General features: G+C 41.8%; 1 protein-coding gene across 1 annotated transcript in view; it reads left to right on the forward strand.

Annotated features, from left to right (window-relative positions):
* Positions 1–15,869, forward strand: part of LOC147243753 (carboxyl-terminal PDZ ligand of neuronal nitric oxide synthase protein) — a 53,712-nt gene extending 37,843 nt beyond the window's left edge. The window contains exons 10-11 of the mRNA XM_086187839.1: positions 2,086–2,419; positions 13,344–15,869. Coding sequence (XP_086043965.1) covers positions 2,086–2,419; positions 13,344–13,878 — 869 coding nt within the window. The 3' untranslated portion in view covers positions 13,879–15,869. The remainder of the gene's footprint in view (positions 1–2,085; positions 2,420–13,343) is intronic.
* Positions 15,870–17,049: the final 1,180 nt, after the last annotated feature.

Raw genomic sequence — 17,049 nt, forward strand, 5'->3', positions numbered from 1 at the left:
ACGTGTTGCAAATATCACTTGACATTTACAGCAACCAGTAGCACAAAAGGAGATGCTCAGTGAGGGTGTGTGGCACTGAAGTTTGTTTTGTTTTTCCACTCTATGTGGTCTGTAAATGTCATTTAACCAAATACACAGAGGAGCTGCCATCATTCTCCGGAATTCATGTTCATTCCAGCAGACATTGTTAATTAATAGTTCCAAGATCAACACAGCAGTTTTGGAGTGAATGCTGCTGCCCAGCAGGTAGTTAATGGGTTGCAAGAAAAACAACATTTCATGGTTCAGAAGTAGAGTGGCCGTCCAGCAACCAAGGAGTCGCTGGTTCGATCCTCTCTTCCCCTGGCGATCATGTCCAAGTATCCTTGAGCAAGATACTGAACCCCTAACTGCTCCTGATGGCCCTGCGACGGACTGGCGACTTGTCCAGTGTGAACCCCTCCTCTCTAGCCTCCCCGTGACCCTTGACGGATAAGCGATATAGAAATGGATGGATGAATGGCAGTAGAAGTGACACAGAGAGCGGGAGATTGGATGGTAGTGGAAGGCTGGTAACTTGACCATGTGGCCAAAAAAAAAAGCAACATTTTATCAGCTGCAACTTCAAGACATCGTCAATCCAGAGAAATTCATGGTTGAATTTTTGCTGAGGGCAACCTGGAAATGCTAGTGTGGGCGATTGTTTGGTCAGCAGTCTGAGAGCCATGTGCCACTTTTCTTCTTCAACATGGGTTAGGAGGGAAGGAGAAGAGAATGGGGGTGTAAGCACAACTATCTCTCTCATAACTTGTTTCGCTAACTTGCTAGCTCATTGTGCATCACAAGGAAACTGTCTGGTTCTTTTACAGATATGAATAGATTTTAGAACATAAATGTACTTCCCCCGAGTGCAGGAGTCTTCAGTATTTTTTTAAATTGTTTTGACTCTAGAATAGCATTTAGAAAAATCTACAAAAATCCCTTTTTGGTCACTTTTTGGCCACATGGTGCACCATGCACATGTGCACCTGGGAGAAGATCAAGAGAAGACACGATAAAAGCACTAAAAAATCAATGTTGATTTCATGAGGATTTAAAGAGGCAGAAAATGAGAGAGTTTCTTTGCGGTAAAACATGTTTATGAGTCTGTTTTGGTTTAGGGATACCTGATATATACCTGGTGATTGCTGGAGGAGGCTTTTATTTACAGCAACTCAAAGAACAGCAAGTAATAATGGATATTATCATCACATCACCCTGAATGGGATGTTGTGGACGTGTGATCACGTCTGTTTTGACATTGAGATTCTGTCTTCAACAGACCCGTCAACAACAAACATGACAGCATACAGAGCGACACAAACAAGACCAGACAAGAGCACTCAACAAATTATATTACCTATATCATTTATGACAGTTAATATAATCCAACTCAATACAAAAAATGAGACATTTCATTCCTTTGATTGTTGTAAAGTACTTGAAACCAGTTCTGCCAAGATCAGGGTACATGAAGACAGAGTATCTAGACATGAGTATATTAGCTTATATATATATTACAGGAATTAAATGTCAGATCTGATCTGTTTTTACATCTTTAAAAATAAACTTCAGATGCCCATCATTGGCCTGGTTTTCCATCAGCATGTGTCACATTATTAGATTTGGTACATTTGATACATTTGATTCCTTCTTTTCTGTTTTTTTGTGGGTTTTTTGGCCTTTTTCTCTTCACCCAGCTCTCAATTCATTTTAAATTTAATTCTGCTTTGTTGCGCTCTCATTTTTACTTCTTTATTTTGCTCTCAGATTGCCTTGTTGTATGAAAGCTGCAATTCAAATAAAGTTTGATTGATGGTGTGTTGGCACATCATGTTCCACACCTCTATTTGTCATGTTGGCTACTCTGATAGAAAAGGCTAATCTTGCTAATCAGAGGTTTGGCTGACCTAAGTGCTCCTCCTGGCGCAGCGCCAGCTCCTTTCTGTAATGATAATCAGCACTTAGAGAGACCGAAGCATTACAAAGGCAACAAGTTGTTTGCCTCTTACTTTTGTTTTTTGTCGGTGATATTGTGTTGATTTGTCTTCTGTGTTGTTCCTCCAGATGGTCAACAGTCGTCGGGCAGTTTAGTTTCGACATCAGCAAAATCTCTCTCTCTGAACCTGAAGAATCGCTACAGCCAGATCCTGGACCAGCTCATCACCTCCACGCCTGCATGGCCGTTCCAAACTGCGGCGCTCTCCCCCAGCCAGGTGGACTGTGCTGAGTCCTACCTGAACATGGTCAACCTGGAGAACAGCACCAAACCTGCCTCCTCACTCAATGGAGACCTGGATCCCTTCATCAGAGGCAACGGGATGGTTGAGAACCAGGAGAGCTCTGAAGGCAACGAGGTTGTACCGTTCACATCGAGAAACTCTGCCAACATGGATGAAAAGTAGGTTTATGTTTATGACACTATTTAAACTATGGTCAACAATCAGTGCATTTGGGGGAAAATCTATTAAAATAAATGTAACTATCTATAAACTGGGTGCAAAGTCATGTACAGTACACAGATTGGAGAAGTTGGAAAACAAACAAGTTCCAACAAAGGAAACAACTTTTTTCCTGCTCCTCTGTCTGAATAAGATCATTGCAAGTATTTGATACGTTATAGATTTGTTCATCCTGTTGTAACACAAGTTGATCGCAGCCTTGGACTTCAGGCTACCTGACAGTTTTTTTTCCATGGAAACATCAGAAAACTTCCAAAACTCCCTGAGGTGATAAACACAAGAATAATGTTTTACATTTTAATGTTATAGTTGTTACAGAGCAGCAGCATAAATGTGCAAATTGTGTGTGTGTGTGTGTGTGTGTGTGTGTGTGTGTGTGTGTGTGTGTGTGTGTGTGAGAGAGAGAGAGAGAGAGAGAGGGAGGATGTACCTGCATTGTGCTGACTCAATCAGGCCCCTTTTCAATAGCAGGATAAATGTTGCGCATTGACTTCAGAGCAGGGTTTTTTCAAAGGCTTTGCGTTACATTAAAATATCAACGCGCCTCAAAAATGTGCCACTGTTTGCAACTTTGTGATATCTTGACATAATTTGTCGTCTTTCTCCGACTGCATGGGCCAGTGTTGCGGAGCCGGGCTTTGCTTCCACAGCGGACAAAGAGCTCAAGCAATTGTTGTAAACTCTGCTCTGCATTAAAAGCAAGAAGAAAAAAAAAATCACCGTCACAAACACACTTCCTGCTGCATAAACCAGGGCGGTAACACAGCACTGGTGTTGGATGATACGACCCAAAGAGAATATTATCTATGCTCATGTTGTCCCACTGTGCAGAAGCAGCATTCGGTCCTCTCACTGTATCATTTAGTGGTGAAACAATGAAACATGAATGTATGCGCTCATTAATGCACTACAATGTTACCAGTCAGTTTGTGTTGGAGGTAACGAGGCTACACACGTGTGACATACACAGCCTGTAGCTTTTAGTGTTATTAGCAGAGAACAGCTCAACTCAGCAGAAACAGCCTCCAGCTAATGAAAGTGTGACTGTAATCAGGGGATTACAGAACGCAGGCAGAAAAGCGTCGGGGTTAGACAAACAAAAGAGGGGATCAGGTTTGAAGCTGAGAGAGGAAATGAAAAGAGAATTAAGAGAAAAAACAGAAAGTCCATCAGCTTCGGTTCCATCTCAGCATTTTGTTGAGACGACTAATTTTGAGAAGCCATTAGAATAAGTGTTGAAGAATAAAAGGCTGGAAATTGAGTCATTTTCTTTGGACTCATTTACAAGGAATACATTCTTGTCTTACACATTTTCGTGAAGGGCTTCTCCGACTCTACCTTTACTACTTGCATAATCTTCACAAGCAGGCCTTGCCTTGAATGCATACATGATGTATGTAATTACTTTTTAATGGGCCTCTAATTTCCTTAAACCCATCGCATGAAAACACAAGATCAGGCAGAGCTCTCAAGTAGAACAAACTCTTAAAACCTTTTCCTTTTATCTCCCTCGTTCTCTGTCTCATTCAGCGTCTTCTATTGTCTCCCTGGCTCTTTTTTCCCATCAGTCAGTGGAAGTAAAATCTCAAAAGAGAGCGTGTTAAATCTGACTTCAAAAACATGAGAAAAATAAGGAGTTGGAAGTGTATTTGGTGGGTTTGTGGCTGCTATAATTTTGAACGTGTGTGTGTGTGTGTGTGTGTGTGTGTGTGTGTGTGTGTGTGTGTGTGTGTGTGTGTGGCCTTAGATGGTAACGCTTGTATCCGATGGCTTTCCTCCTGCACAGACCCTGGGCCAATCCCGCCCCATCCCCTCCTCAATCCTAACCCAATCCAACTAAATGTCAGAATATATTTATTTACATAAGCAGAAGGGGAAAAAATAAAATGGAAGACAAAGAGGAACTCTTAATCTCTTCTCAGGAGAGGAATCTTGTTACTGTACATTTCCATTTAAACATTAGTTTCAAGTGGGAGTGTGTTGCCATGTTCCAGGGTTAACCCCCCTTTTTTCCTCTGGATTTCCGTTTCCCAGGATTGCTTTACCTTCTGCCTCCTCCTGAGCCCCTATGCTTCTTAGAAATGTACCAGCTGAGTATTTGAGGTTGTATTTTACCTCGTCTCCTGGGTGACAGGTCCTCAAAATGCTTATCTAAGAATTTAGCTTATATATGAATGCTAAAATAGTGACAAATCAGGTTATTTCTGTTGTTGGGCTCATAGATCATTAAAAAAAAAGTCAAAAAAATATGAGTAGAAATGGCAATTTCTGCCTTATTATATTTCCTCTAAGCCTTTTACTTTACCTTTGGCACAGTTCTGTACCCACCTTCCGCTGTAGCCGCCGCCTACACACTACAAATTTTATTGCTTCCATTTGCTTTTGTTTTCTGGATTTCCTCAGCAAGTCAATGTTTACAGCCTGAGTGGCCTTATTTTATATTCTGTGAAATAGCAGACAGATACTTCTCTCACCAACTCTCTTCCTCTATAAATGTCTACAAGGAAATAGTCCCATAAAACATGTATGTTTTGAGTCAAAAAAATGGTATCACCGCACTTGTTTTCGAAAGAAGCACAAACACTGTTTGGATTGTCTTTTCTGCAAAAAAAATCAAATCACGATGATTTTTCCTACTAAAATGAGCTTGAATTCTACCTTTCAACAAACCTCTCATCTTAGATGCGAGATGCTCACGTGCGTGTTTTCACTAAAGAACGAATGACATTTCTTTGTCACCAAGTTATTGGTCACTTTACTAAATTATATGAATTACACAGTAGGGTCCTAGACCTGCTCTCGTTGGACGGTGTCATGTGATCAGTTTTTGGGGGGGGATTTGGCTCAATATAAATAGAAGTAAACGACTGTATCACAATTTTAGGATTACTAATATATCGCAAGACCACTAACCCACATGTGCACAACTCAAGAAGAACAATTCTAAAAAGTTGAAAAGTAACTATTACATATTTATTCCCTGCATTCAGGTGATGGACATTAAATATCAAAAACTAAAAATAAGACCAAATGCCTCTTTAAGACACACACACACACACATACACACACACGTGCAATAAACAAGTAGCTAAATGTTGCTAGTTTGTCTTGCCGTTGCGGTAGCGATGTTATTCTCTCCTCTAAAGAGTAATCATTCTTCCTTTCCTTTTTTTGTGAACAACTTTTGATTGAAAACGTATCAAACAAGTTTAAATCAGTCCCCCTGTACTCTAGATCCAAGTAGCCTAGTCTTCACTCGGCTGCTGGGAGGAGGACTCACCGTAAGTCATGTCCTCATGCTAAGATTGTGAGGCACCTTTATTTTTGGCATCTTGTGAGACCACACAGCAAAAGCCGGCCCTCTTTCTCCAGGTCCAAGCAGCGAGTCATGGCCAAGGAGCAGTTGTGTGGGATGGTGTGGGATGCTGGTCTTACCTCACAATTTAAACAAATCCTTTAGATTTGCAACCCCCTGAGGGACACTTCCACATCACATGTTAGCAATATTCTTTGCTCATATCACAATTGGGGCAGTTTTATGTGAAACTCTATGACTCAATTTGAAATGAATGAGTCGGTTGAGATTCTTAGAGGCAGTTAAGATATCCCAAAGTCTCTCCTCCACACTCTGGACATTGGCAGGTCTGTTGGTCAGAAAGTATGAGTCAGCATTCTTGTATCAGTATATAATGGACCATATGATAGGACACGTCCCCGCTGCAGCCAGCTGGCCCACTCACTCCACTCTTATATGATCACAGCAAATGGCGTCTTGGCATTGAACTCTCTATCGGAACAAAACAGGATGTAATAGTAGGCTTAAAATACACTTTGTGGGCATGACATGAAGTTACAGCTTTTTGAGTCATAAACCTCTCTAACTGACACACACAATCTATGTGCCAACCCAGAGCAGAACCAGACAAATACTGTGACCACTCCACAAATGAGTCATTCTTTACCGCCACTCAGTACTGTTGGTTGCATAATCACATTTCTTAGCTTATCTTTTCATCGCCCTTCCCCTCTATCTCGTGTTTTTGTTGTTTTCCCTTCGTCATCACTGTCATTATTGTCTGTGGATTCTCAGACCTGCACCGGCAGCCTCACCCTTCAGTAATTTAATGTCAGAGGATGTTTTGAGGCGTTTTTGCGGGACTGGTCCTGCCACATGGATTTACACAGTACCGCGGACTTGTTCCGAGATAGAACTGGCAGCTTAGAGGACACATCTGTGTTTTCAGACTCGTGCCAGGCTGACCGTGATATCTTGAGCGCTGTAAAATAAACCTGTCAGTCACTTGAGAAGGTTTCGTGAGGCAGGTGCTCTTTAAAATGCAATTGCTTTGATTTTGAAGGCACTTTGCTGTTCCCATTCTACTCTTGTAGACTCTCACATTCATCCGCCTACATGATTAATCATCCCACACAGACATCTCACACACACTCTGATGGGTGTTGTGTTAATTTCCTTCTAAAGCAAGATGCTTTTACAAGGGCGTAGTTTCCCTGCTCTGAGCGCAAACCTCCTACTTGGTTCTTTCATATGATGTTGCTTGATTAAGGGGCGTATGGGGCATTCATGGTCAAAGTGTCTTTTGGGCGTGAGTAATACATTCAGATTTGTCAAACGATGCAAAATCTGAGCGCAGGGTGCGACAGGCTTGTCATTTGTGTCTGATTTAATCATTAGCTTTGAGCATAATGAGTGGAAACTAATTTCCTTTCAACTGTTAGGAGACATTTTTCTCAAGAGTTAAAGGAACTTATGTAGAAACACTCTGATTTGTCATCCTCCCCAGTGCCAAACCATAAGATAGAAACTCTTCTCTTCCCTGTGTGCAATATGAGACCCACAGAGACCAGCTGACTGCCAGTTAGCTTAGCGCAATTAATGGTAGTGGATGGGCAAGTTAGCATACACTTTTCTCCAAAATGGTCCTTGTCTGCGTGAGTATAACAAGGGCTGTGTGTAACGTTTGCTTTGTAATTAAAGGAAAAAAAAACACTCATTCAAAACGCAAACTGTTGATGATGCCTGACTTTGTGAGAGAGGGCGACGAGGGACAAACCAAGATTCTGAACCAGATCTATTTGAACCAGGAAGGACTGATGGGTTTTGGAAGCTGAGTGGGCAAGATGGAAGCATTCTACTCTGCCTATTCACTACCATTCATTGTGCCGAGCTGACTAGCCATCAGCTAGTCTCTGTGGGTCTCAGCTCACCAATGCACTAGTAGAGGAGAGAGAGGTATCCATCTTCTTGTCTGGCTCTGGAGGATATATAGAAAAGAATTGGATTTTGCAAAAAGTTTGCTCCTTTAAGTAAATGAGCTTCATTGGCAGTAAATAGAACTCTTCCCTTCTATGAAAATCTGCAGACTGAGACTGATCCAGAAAATCAAAAGTGGCTTCAATGGGCTGAAAGCTGCTAAACCACTGGTGTAGTTCTTGCGTAGCTCCCTGATCCTCTGTGGTCTAACTGTTGCCTCTCTTTGGTACAGGTGTGAGGATCCTCTCCTGCTCATCCTCTTCCTCATCTAACCATCCATCCCTTTCCAATGAGATTTCAACTATTCAATCTGTCAGTTCTCTCAAACAAACAAACAAACTGAACCCCAGAATAACACCCACAGCACAGCTTATGCATTCCATCGCCTGTCCCCATTCCTTCGTCTCCCTCGAAGTCCGGGGAGCTTTCTTGGCACCTCCCAGCCCCCTTCCTCTCCTCCTCCTCCTCCTCCTCTTCTCCTCTCTACCCCCATCTCCTTCCTTTATGTGAGTATTACTCATGATAACCAGCATGTGGAACCTGTGGCACAAGCATGACACTGGGCATGTGGTGGATGAAAAATGTGGGTGTTTGCTGGCTAGTGTTTAGGTCTCAGCGATTCCTCTGATGCGGTTCTGCAGAATTCATAAGCACGTTAGAATTATGGCAATCAGTGAGTCACACATGTCTTGAGCACAGTAGCATTGTCCGTGTTTCCACACACTTTGCTGGAGCTCTAGTTTTGTCTCTGCAAAGGGAAGAAATGTTGCTGTCTAGCTTTTACTTCGTGATGTCAGTGAAGATTCAGCCTGAACAGAACAACTATGGAGGCAGAAGAAGCACCTGATGGTGAACCTGTCTTCTATTCTCTCTTTCTGCAGAATATGTGTTAGGGATGCACCAGTACATCAGCTGGGCCTCAGTGTTCACTGATAATGGCCTTGTTGACCATCTGTAAATAGAAAGCTGTTCAGAGATGGTAGCAGTCGTCAAAGGTTATGTTAAATGTTGTGTCTGAAAGGAGGAGTATGTAGGGGAATATTTCCTGAAAGATAAATCACTGAAAGACTAAAAATGGATGTTTTTAATGATTTTTACTGAGGTTAAAAAAGGTGAATAAAAATGTTTAAAAACGAATTATCATCTTAAATGAAAGTATCTACAGCAGCTCAGAATGTCGCACCCGTTGCATCCCTGATGTGTGTTTTATTTTAGTGTCTGAGTGAGTGTGTGTCTGTGTTTGCTTGCCAAAAAAAAAAAAAAATTGTGCATATTTGTCATCGGCATGTTAAGCTTTACTGATTTAAAGCAAATCACTATTTTTCCAGGCAGAAAATATTATAATATTCTTATTATGAACTATGGGATACTTTGTTTTAGAAGATAAAAACAGATATTGATTTCGTTGATATAGATGATGCACAAACGGCCATACACACACATAAAACGTCTAAACTTGCACCTTATATTGAAAAAAACCCGGTGAGAAAAGTAAAAGCGACCTATGGAGTGATCATCTGTAGAACTGTACCAGTACAGAAGTGAGCTGTTGACTAGGGGTTGTTATTTTTGTGTTCTGTTTTTTTTTTTGTGTTTTCCTTTTTTTTGCACTTTCTTTCTATAATAAGTACCAGAAGAGAACATCCTGGTGTCTTGTGGTGCACAGTTGGACAAACATTTGGCATGACACAGGCATAAGAATTGAACTAAAACTAATTTATAAGCTTCGGTCTCAGGCAGGAGCCAAATGCAATAAAGAACTTTTACCATGTAGAATAATGACGCAGAAAGTGAGATATCATTTAGAGCAAACAAGATCCATGGAGTCATTTAGACATCCTTGGAAAAAGATTAGGACACTCAGTCTTAAGGAAATGAAGTGATTTTATTCTATGAGCACACAGGGAACAAATTAGACTGACGCACATCGACTCTGAGTCTCCAACAGTGTTTGACAGACACATAATCTTTCTGAATTAAAAGCCAACAGTGGGTAGCATTGCACCCAGCACACAAAGCTCTTTAGAGATGTCTTAGGTCCGATACATAATACATACAAGATATGCTAAAAAAAAAAAATACACTTCTTCTGGCCTGTCCATCCGGAACACAGTGGACCTTTATCAATTAGCCTCTGAGCTCAAGACAGCTGAGGATCCATTACAAGAACTATTATGTCCCATTCCCAGTTGCAATAAGTCACGTGTTCCTTCAATGCAAAGCTGGAAGATAGTCAGGAAAGAGCTGCCCTGTGAGAATATAGCATGATAGAATTTACTTTACGACGCAAAGACTTCAGCGATTTACATTCCCTGAAGCTGCTTGAGCTTAAATAGCATTATTAATATCCAAAACTAGCAGAATCTTGCATGGAAATATTAGAAATTAATTAAAGGAATCATATCCTCCTGAAGATGGGACACCTGCAGCTTAGACGCTGAGGGGGATGAATGGAGAGACAAAGACATCGCTTTAAGGGGGAGGTATAAAATTGGAAAGAAACAACACAGGAGAGGGAGATAAGGCAGCGAGATGGAGAGCGATGTCAGAATAGAGGGGTGCTGAGTCAGGGTTATGATAATGAGATCTGGAATCAGTGAAAGAGAGAGAGAGAGGCAGCCTGCCACAGTTTTATCTCAGGAACACCACATCTTTGCAATACATTCAAAAAAATAATAGCACAAGAGATCACAGCAGCATCCGACTTTTAACTGTGTTTGTGTTTGAAAGCCACAATGAAACAAGAACTCAAGGGAGGAAAACAAAGCCCAGGCCTGGAGTTTTATTCCACTCTGTGGAAATGTAACCTTATTTTAAATTGCCATCCATCCCATCCATCCATTGTCTTCCGCTTATTCCTACATTAAGGGCCGTGGGGGGGCTGGATCCTATCCCAGCGTCAATGGGCAAGAGGCAAGGTTCACCCTGGACAGGTCACCAGTCCATCACAGGGCCAACACATAGAGACAGACAACCATTCACACTCACACCTACGGTCAATTTAGAGTATCAGTCAGCCTCGTCCCCAATTGCATGTCTTTGGATGGTGGGAAGAAGCCGGAGTACCCGGAGAGAACCCACGCAGGAACAGGGAGAACATGCAAACTCCACACAGAAAGATCCCGTGCCTGAGCCGGGACTCGAACCCGGAACCTTCTTGCTGTGAGGCGACAGTGCTGAACACTGCACCACCGTGCAGTCTTATTTTAAATTTGTCCAATTAAACGTATTTTTCACTCGCAAATATGTTTGTGAAGCAGTGTGGAAGAAGAAATGAAACTAAAACTGTGGATGCACGCAGATTTACAGCATTCATCATTTTGGGACCAAACTGAGAAGTAAATCCATCCTCACGATTTTGTCAGCCAAGGAGAATTTATTGTTTTAGTACAAAGATCTATCTAGACATTTTTATGTCTCGTAGACTATCAAGCAATCAGAAAATAACCTGGCATAACTTTCAGTGTTTATTCACATCTTCAAGTAACTCAGGACAACATATTTTTGAGCTTTTAAATATCAATAAAAGTCAGCTTTTTATGATGGAAGATTTGTATGGCGCTGACAGCATTAGAAGGTAGTCAGAATAAAGAGACCGGCAGCACATGTGAAGCTCTTAAAGCCTTTTTTTTAACTTTGAATTTGTATTAAAATCGATTCTGAAATTAAACTTTTATTTTCTACATATTTGTTTCACTCATTTACTCTATTCTTTTACATCAATACCTTCCATGTTTGATCAAGGTACTCCTAACTAGTACCAGATATTGTTAATGACTGGATAAGTAGGACACACATCTTTTCCTATTTGATTTTAAAAAATGTTGTATTTTTTTGTTTTCTTTTCTTTTTTTAACCAATAACATCTTTGTTGTGTCCTAGCGACTCTAAATCAGTACTCGATGTTATTACAAGACTGGACAACTAAGACACACCTCTTTTTATTGCATTTTCTGATTACTTTAATCTAATACAGAGGTCTTAATAAGAGTGAGCAATGGTCAGTTCAAGACCTTGGAGAGAAAATATGTCTCTTAAAATTATAGTCCCTTTACAACAGCCAGCTTGCTGTTTTAGTTTTTGTTATATGACAGAAGAAGCAGTGAAATTGTATATAAAGGGGTGTGTCTACTGTGTTCAGTCTAATGTCTGGTGCTGATTTGGAGTCAGCTGTTGACAGGACATGGCAGCACAAGACTACTGGCACAACTAGAGTAAAAAGTTGGGAACCAACAAACTCACATGTGTTTTTCTCCAAATACTATTGATGGCTAACCTGCTAATTGCAGGAGAAAAGAAGCCCTTTGAAGATGTTGTTAGGACTCCTTGTGTGTAAAGGAGGTGTGGTGTAGCGGCCTACCGTCATGGTGGCTACTGGTTCAGTTCCAAGGCAAGTGGCTGCAGGTGGGGAGCTGGATGAAGGGTACTGTGTCCTGCTTGCTGCACTAGCGCCTCCTCTGGTCTGTCCGGGGTCCTGTTAGGTGGGAAAAGAGGGGAGTAGGGGGACAATAGTGTGGTGTGCCCACAACTATATCCACATGGTAAAATTCCTCACCGCTGGTTGACATAACGCAGCTGATGACTCCACATGTGACATGGAAGCATGTGGTAGTTGGCAGTGCTCCTCAGGGGGTGGAGCGACAACTGGGGCAGCTTGGCAGGGTAAATTAGGAACAGACAGCTGTGGAGAAAAATGGGAGAAACAAAGGCAAAAAAAAGCCCATGATATAATCTAATAGTAGATGTTGGAGTGGTGGACCCGCTAATCCTTAAAAACACCAATAAAATCCAAAGTTATGGCCTGTGATGAGGATGATTTTACCCCGTAGTGTGTGTGTGTGTGTGTGTGTGTGTGTGTGTGTGTGTGTGTGTGTGTGTGTGTGCAGGTTTGTGTGTGTGTGTGTGTTACTCCTCCTAGTAATGTGGAAAAAGTTAATAATTAGCTCTAGGAAACAATTTCCTTGCACCATGACAGGACTGTAATTGTCAACATCATCCTCATACAGACGCAGACAGTAATGAACTCAGTAGGTCTCCCAAATCAAGATTTCACAGCGACACAAAAGTTACAGTAGCAGCCAGCAGTGTTACGTAAGGGGGGGGGGGGGGGTGTTAGCAGGTGTGAGGGCTCATTTTCTCATGAAGACAATATGATGCTTGTCATGACATTACAGTTGTTCAGTCAGTCAGTCTTCCAAGAAGGTGTGTGTGTGTGTGTGTGTGTGTGTGTATGTATGTGTGTCTGGTGTGTGCGCTCAAGGAGAAGAAACCCTGCAACTCTTTCCTCTCTCTTTAACACCATCTCTTCATTCTCTGGCTCACTTTCTTTCCCCCGTTCTTCTATGGCTCTCACTGGGGGGCTGTGGGATCTAGAAACAAGAGAGACCCACAGAGAAAAAGACTTTTCTGTCTTGTCTAACAGCTCACATAGTGCACTCAGTTTAATGGGGTGTAATGGAACTGATGGAGAGGAAATATTGCTGGAGGCTTATTCTCATACTCCTACACGCCAGCGAGAAATCTGAATAAGCAACAAGCTTATGGTCCTGTTAACATAAAGCTCTGCTAACCAGCTCTTCTCTCACTGGCAGGTCTAAACAGATGATCCCTAAACTTGATCCTCCTCCGCCTTCTATGAACCGCAAGCGAGCCAGCAGGACCTTGTCTCCGGGGTCAGAGGTCACCTCTATGTTTGCGCCTGGAGAGACGACAGCTAACGATGCAGCCCCGAGCCGCAGCAGCAGCCTCTCCTTCCCAGACGTCACCCCCAGCTCACTGTCGTCTGCTGACTTCCAGTCCCTCAGCAATGGCGAGAGCAGTTCCTGTTCGACCAGTGAGGACTCTGGCGTCCGCTCCGAGACTAAGTCCTTGCTGTCCCCGCTGCGGGATGATGATGACCTGTTTGGGGACCGCGGGACATTTTTAACAGCCTCCAGTGGCTGTGACACTCCGCCGGAGGAGCGATGTGAGGGGGTTCTCTCCTCTACCGACTCACATTTAAACACTAATGAGCACCAACTGCTCGACTCCTCTCCTATGAATGACACCTCCCTTCACATCAGTTTTTCTGAGGACGAGCTGCTGGAAAACATCCAGGAAGACCCGAATATCCCACAGCGTAGTTAGGAGGATGAGACATCTGTTCTGGAATCAGCTTTTAATGCAATGCTTCCTTTCAGATGCTCCTATATTTGCACTGGGCTACAATGTAGGACGTTTAAGGGCTGAAATACACCGGGTCTGACCACGGTATACATGTGCTTAGCAATGCTTGTTTCAGTCAAATATCATTTGGAGCAACTATGCTGATGAGGTTAATTGCATGGAGATAAACAGGTGACCATGCAACAGATCTTTATTTTTCTTTCTTCATCATGCAACAATGTGATGCTCCAGGCATTAAAAATGACTGGAACTTAAGAGAACCAGTTCCATTTTTGCTGCTGAGCGTGCAGAACAAACAGAACCAGTGCAGCACCTTAAACATCCAGCTCCGCTGACGTTACTATTCACATACCAACCCGGCATATTTCAGCCATAAGGATTCCAGCCACTTCTTACATGGTCCGGTCATAGCATATCCCAGTTACTGAACAATAATCTGATGTATAAACAACTAGCTAATGGACAGATTTAGTATTTTTGTAATGAAAATAATGATCAAATTTACTTTTTAGTAGCTAGAATGTTAAAACGGGATACATGTAGCAATTCTTGCACTATGGAGAGTCACATTCAGTAGAAACGGGAGGGTGAAGAGGGAACACCTTTTATTTTTGCTAGTAATCAACATTTTCTTTTGTATGTTTCTTTGCTGTGGCGCAAACTAATGTGGATGTTTTCTGCAGACGGAGTGATGCGATCACGCAAATGTTGCTCGGTGGTGTTGGGAAGGGCCTCGCCTCAAAAACACACCTGATTGGATGGCAGATAGAAGGAACAGGGAAGTCAGATAAAAGGGAAAAAGTAGTAGATGTAGTTCTGGTTTATGCACATCCATTTGTAAATGTGTATTGATTTTGGTCGAGAGGGATTTAGAAAGTTTTCCGCTAATTGTAACTTTTGTCATATGTAAGTGGCAAAGCAGAGCTGGAAATAATCGTGTTATAGCCTTCACAAAAACTGAAGCAAGTAATCAGCTCGGATTTCAGAGGTAATGAATAAAAAATGGCTCATCAAGCTCAGTAGAAAGATGATTTGAGGTCAGAGAGGTTGCCTCTGTGTGAAATCAGGGAGGACCAGCTCTCTGGATAGATTCAGCAGTTTTGTGTATCTCCCAGCTTAAACTACACTTTTAATTTGGTTGATTTAATATATTTTAAACAGCATTCATCAATTGCTCTTTTACAAATTAGCTGAAATGAGAAAATCGGCAACAACAATTGTGACAAAATGTCAAACTGGGCTTTGGCAAAAATGCCACAGTTGTTGTTGTTGTTTTTTTAATATTTATATTTTTTAGATAATCTGGTCAATTGTTGTTGTTGTTTTTTTGAATCATTAAATGAAATAATTAAAAGATTAAGCGACGGTGAAAATATCGAGCTGTTGACAGCATGTGTGTAACAGGACTGTATCGGATCGCACGTTTCCAGTCTCCAGTTAAGTGCTCTGGTGTAACCTACGACGGTTAGACGTGATAATAAATGGCTGCGAGTAGCTGAAGAGGGAAGGTGTGACAGTGCAGGTGTGAAGTGTCCATGGGCAGAGCAAAGGCTGTTCTCAACATCACCTATGCTAGGGAGCTGTAACAGCAATAACACACAGGTGGAGAAAAAAAAAACAATAAAAAAGAATGATCAAAAGGATTTCAGTATTTTATGTGTTGTTTTCAAATCTGGATTATATTTGTATTCAGGATAGCTGATTACAGCTAAATCTGCATGTATTTCCCTTTTGCTTAGAGATGGTCTCGAGTTTGTTTCTGGTAAATGTATTTTATTTTTCTTTACCCTTTTCCTTCCTTTTCCAAAGTATTTAAATTATCCATTACTCCCTGCCAACAATCATTCATAGCTCCACTGGTCATGTTGCTGGGTCACACATGCGTCTCTGTGAATGTCAGAGCTGGTGGGGGCTGCTACACTTTGTTTCTGCAGGATGTGAATCCATAAAAATTTACAGGCTGGATGGAAAGCACACCTGGCTCAGAGATCCTCGGGGGTCCTCGAGGGGCTCGTCTCGTGCGAGGTGTATTTCAACAAGCTGTTCACTCGTAATACTGTAGGTGTTTCAGGAGGTCTGACGGGGTTTTTAACAGTGGAAAGTCTTAGTACCACGACTAACACTTCACATTTTGGCCTCATTCGTGATACATTCTCATACTCTTATATGTTCTTACACAATACAGGACTTTGGGGACAGTCTGACCGAGTGTCAAAGACTTAAATGTTTCAAGAGGTTCCCAATAGATGTCAGAGGCAAGCAGTTACATAGCACCCTTGGGCTTGGTTTGTGTCTGTAAGACTATATTGAGGGTTAAAAAAAGCTCTATGTTGTTTAAGAACAAAATTGTGTTCAAGAACATCTCCTGAATGAGCCCCAACAGTCTTTACCCAGCCCTTGACTATGCTTCTATCTTCCGAAAGACAGATGGGTCACAGCAAATTTCAGTTGCGTTGCCAATTTCATTGTCACAATATCTTTCTTTATATCTGCACTACACGTTTCCATGTTGTGGAGAGCAAAGGTGTCATTTTTCAAACTGTCTCCCTTCTAAAAATGGCTGGTTTACCTATTGAAGATGAACTGACGTGGAAATGATTGGAAAAAAAATGTTCAGGAATATGCTTTTATGCATCAGTTTTCATTATTAATCGAGAAGGCCCACTGAGAACTGGGTCATGAAAGTGGGTTCTCAGGAAAAACACTTTGGGAAACACTGTTGTAAGCAAACCCGCTGCTTGGTAACATGAATTTGCGAGAACTATGAAAATTAATTCAGTTTGATTGGATGGTTGGCTTTCCAAACCAAAGGGAGCTGAAAACAAAAGTCAGGTTGCGGAGGAGTAAATGTAATATTAATATGATTACTTAAAAACTCTAACGTGTTGCACTTTGGGAAGGAAATTATAACAGCAGCAGACTGCAGGAATCAAAAGGTTGAGTCACAATGCAGCAAAGCAGCTTTTAGAGAAAGTTACAACGGGAGCCGGCGTCATCTGTATGCTCTCTGCCTCTGCCCTTTTGCTCCTGTCATTAGTCTCCTCACACTCACATTTTGCATTAGCAATTCATGTCTCTCAAAATTCTCACCCACATATGGGTTACATTTTCAAAGTAAAGACAAACACAAAG

The sequence above is a fragment of the Aulostomus chinensis genome, chromosome 19 (genome assembly GCF_037954235.1).
Source record: "Aulostomus chinensis isolate RoL2024-O1b breed Wild chromosome 19, RoL_Achi_v1.0, whole genome shotgun sequence".
Taxonomy (NCBI): Eukaryota; Metazoa; Chordata; class Actinopteri; order Syngnathiformes; family Aulostomidae; genus Aulostomus; species Aulostomus chinensis.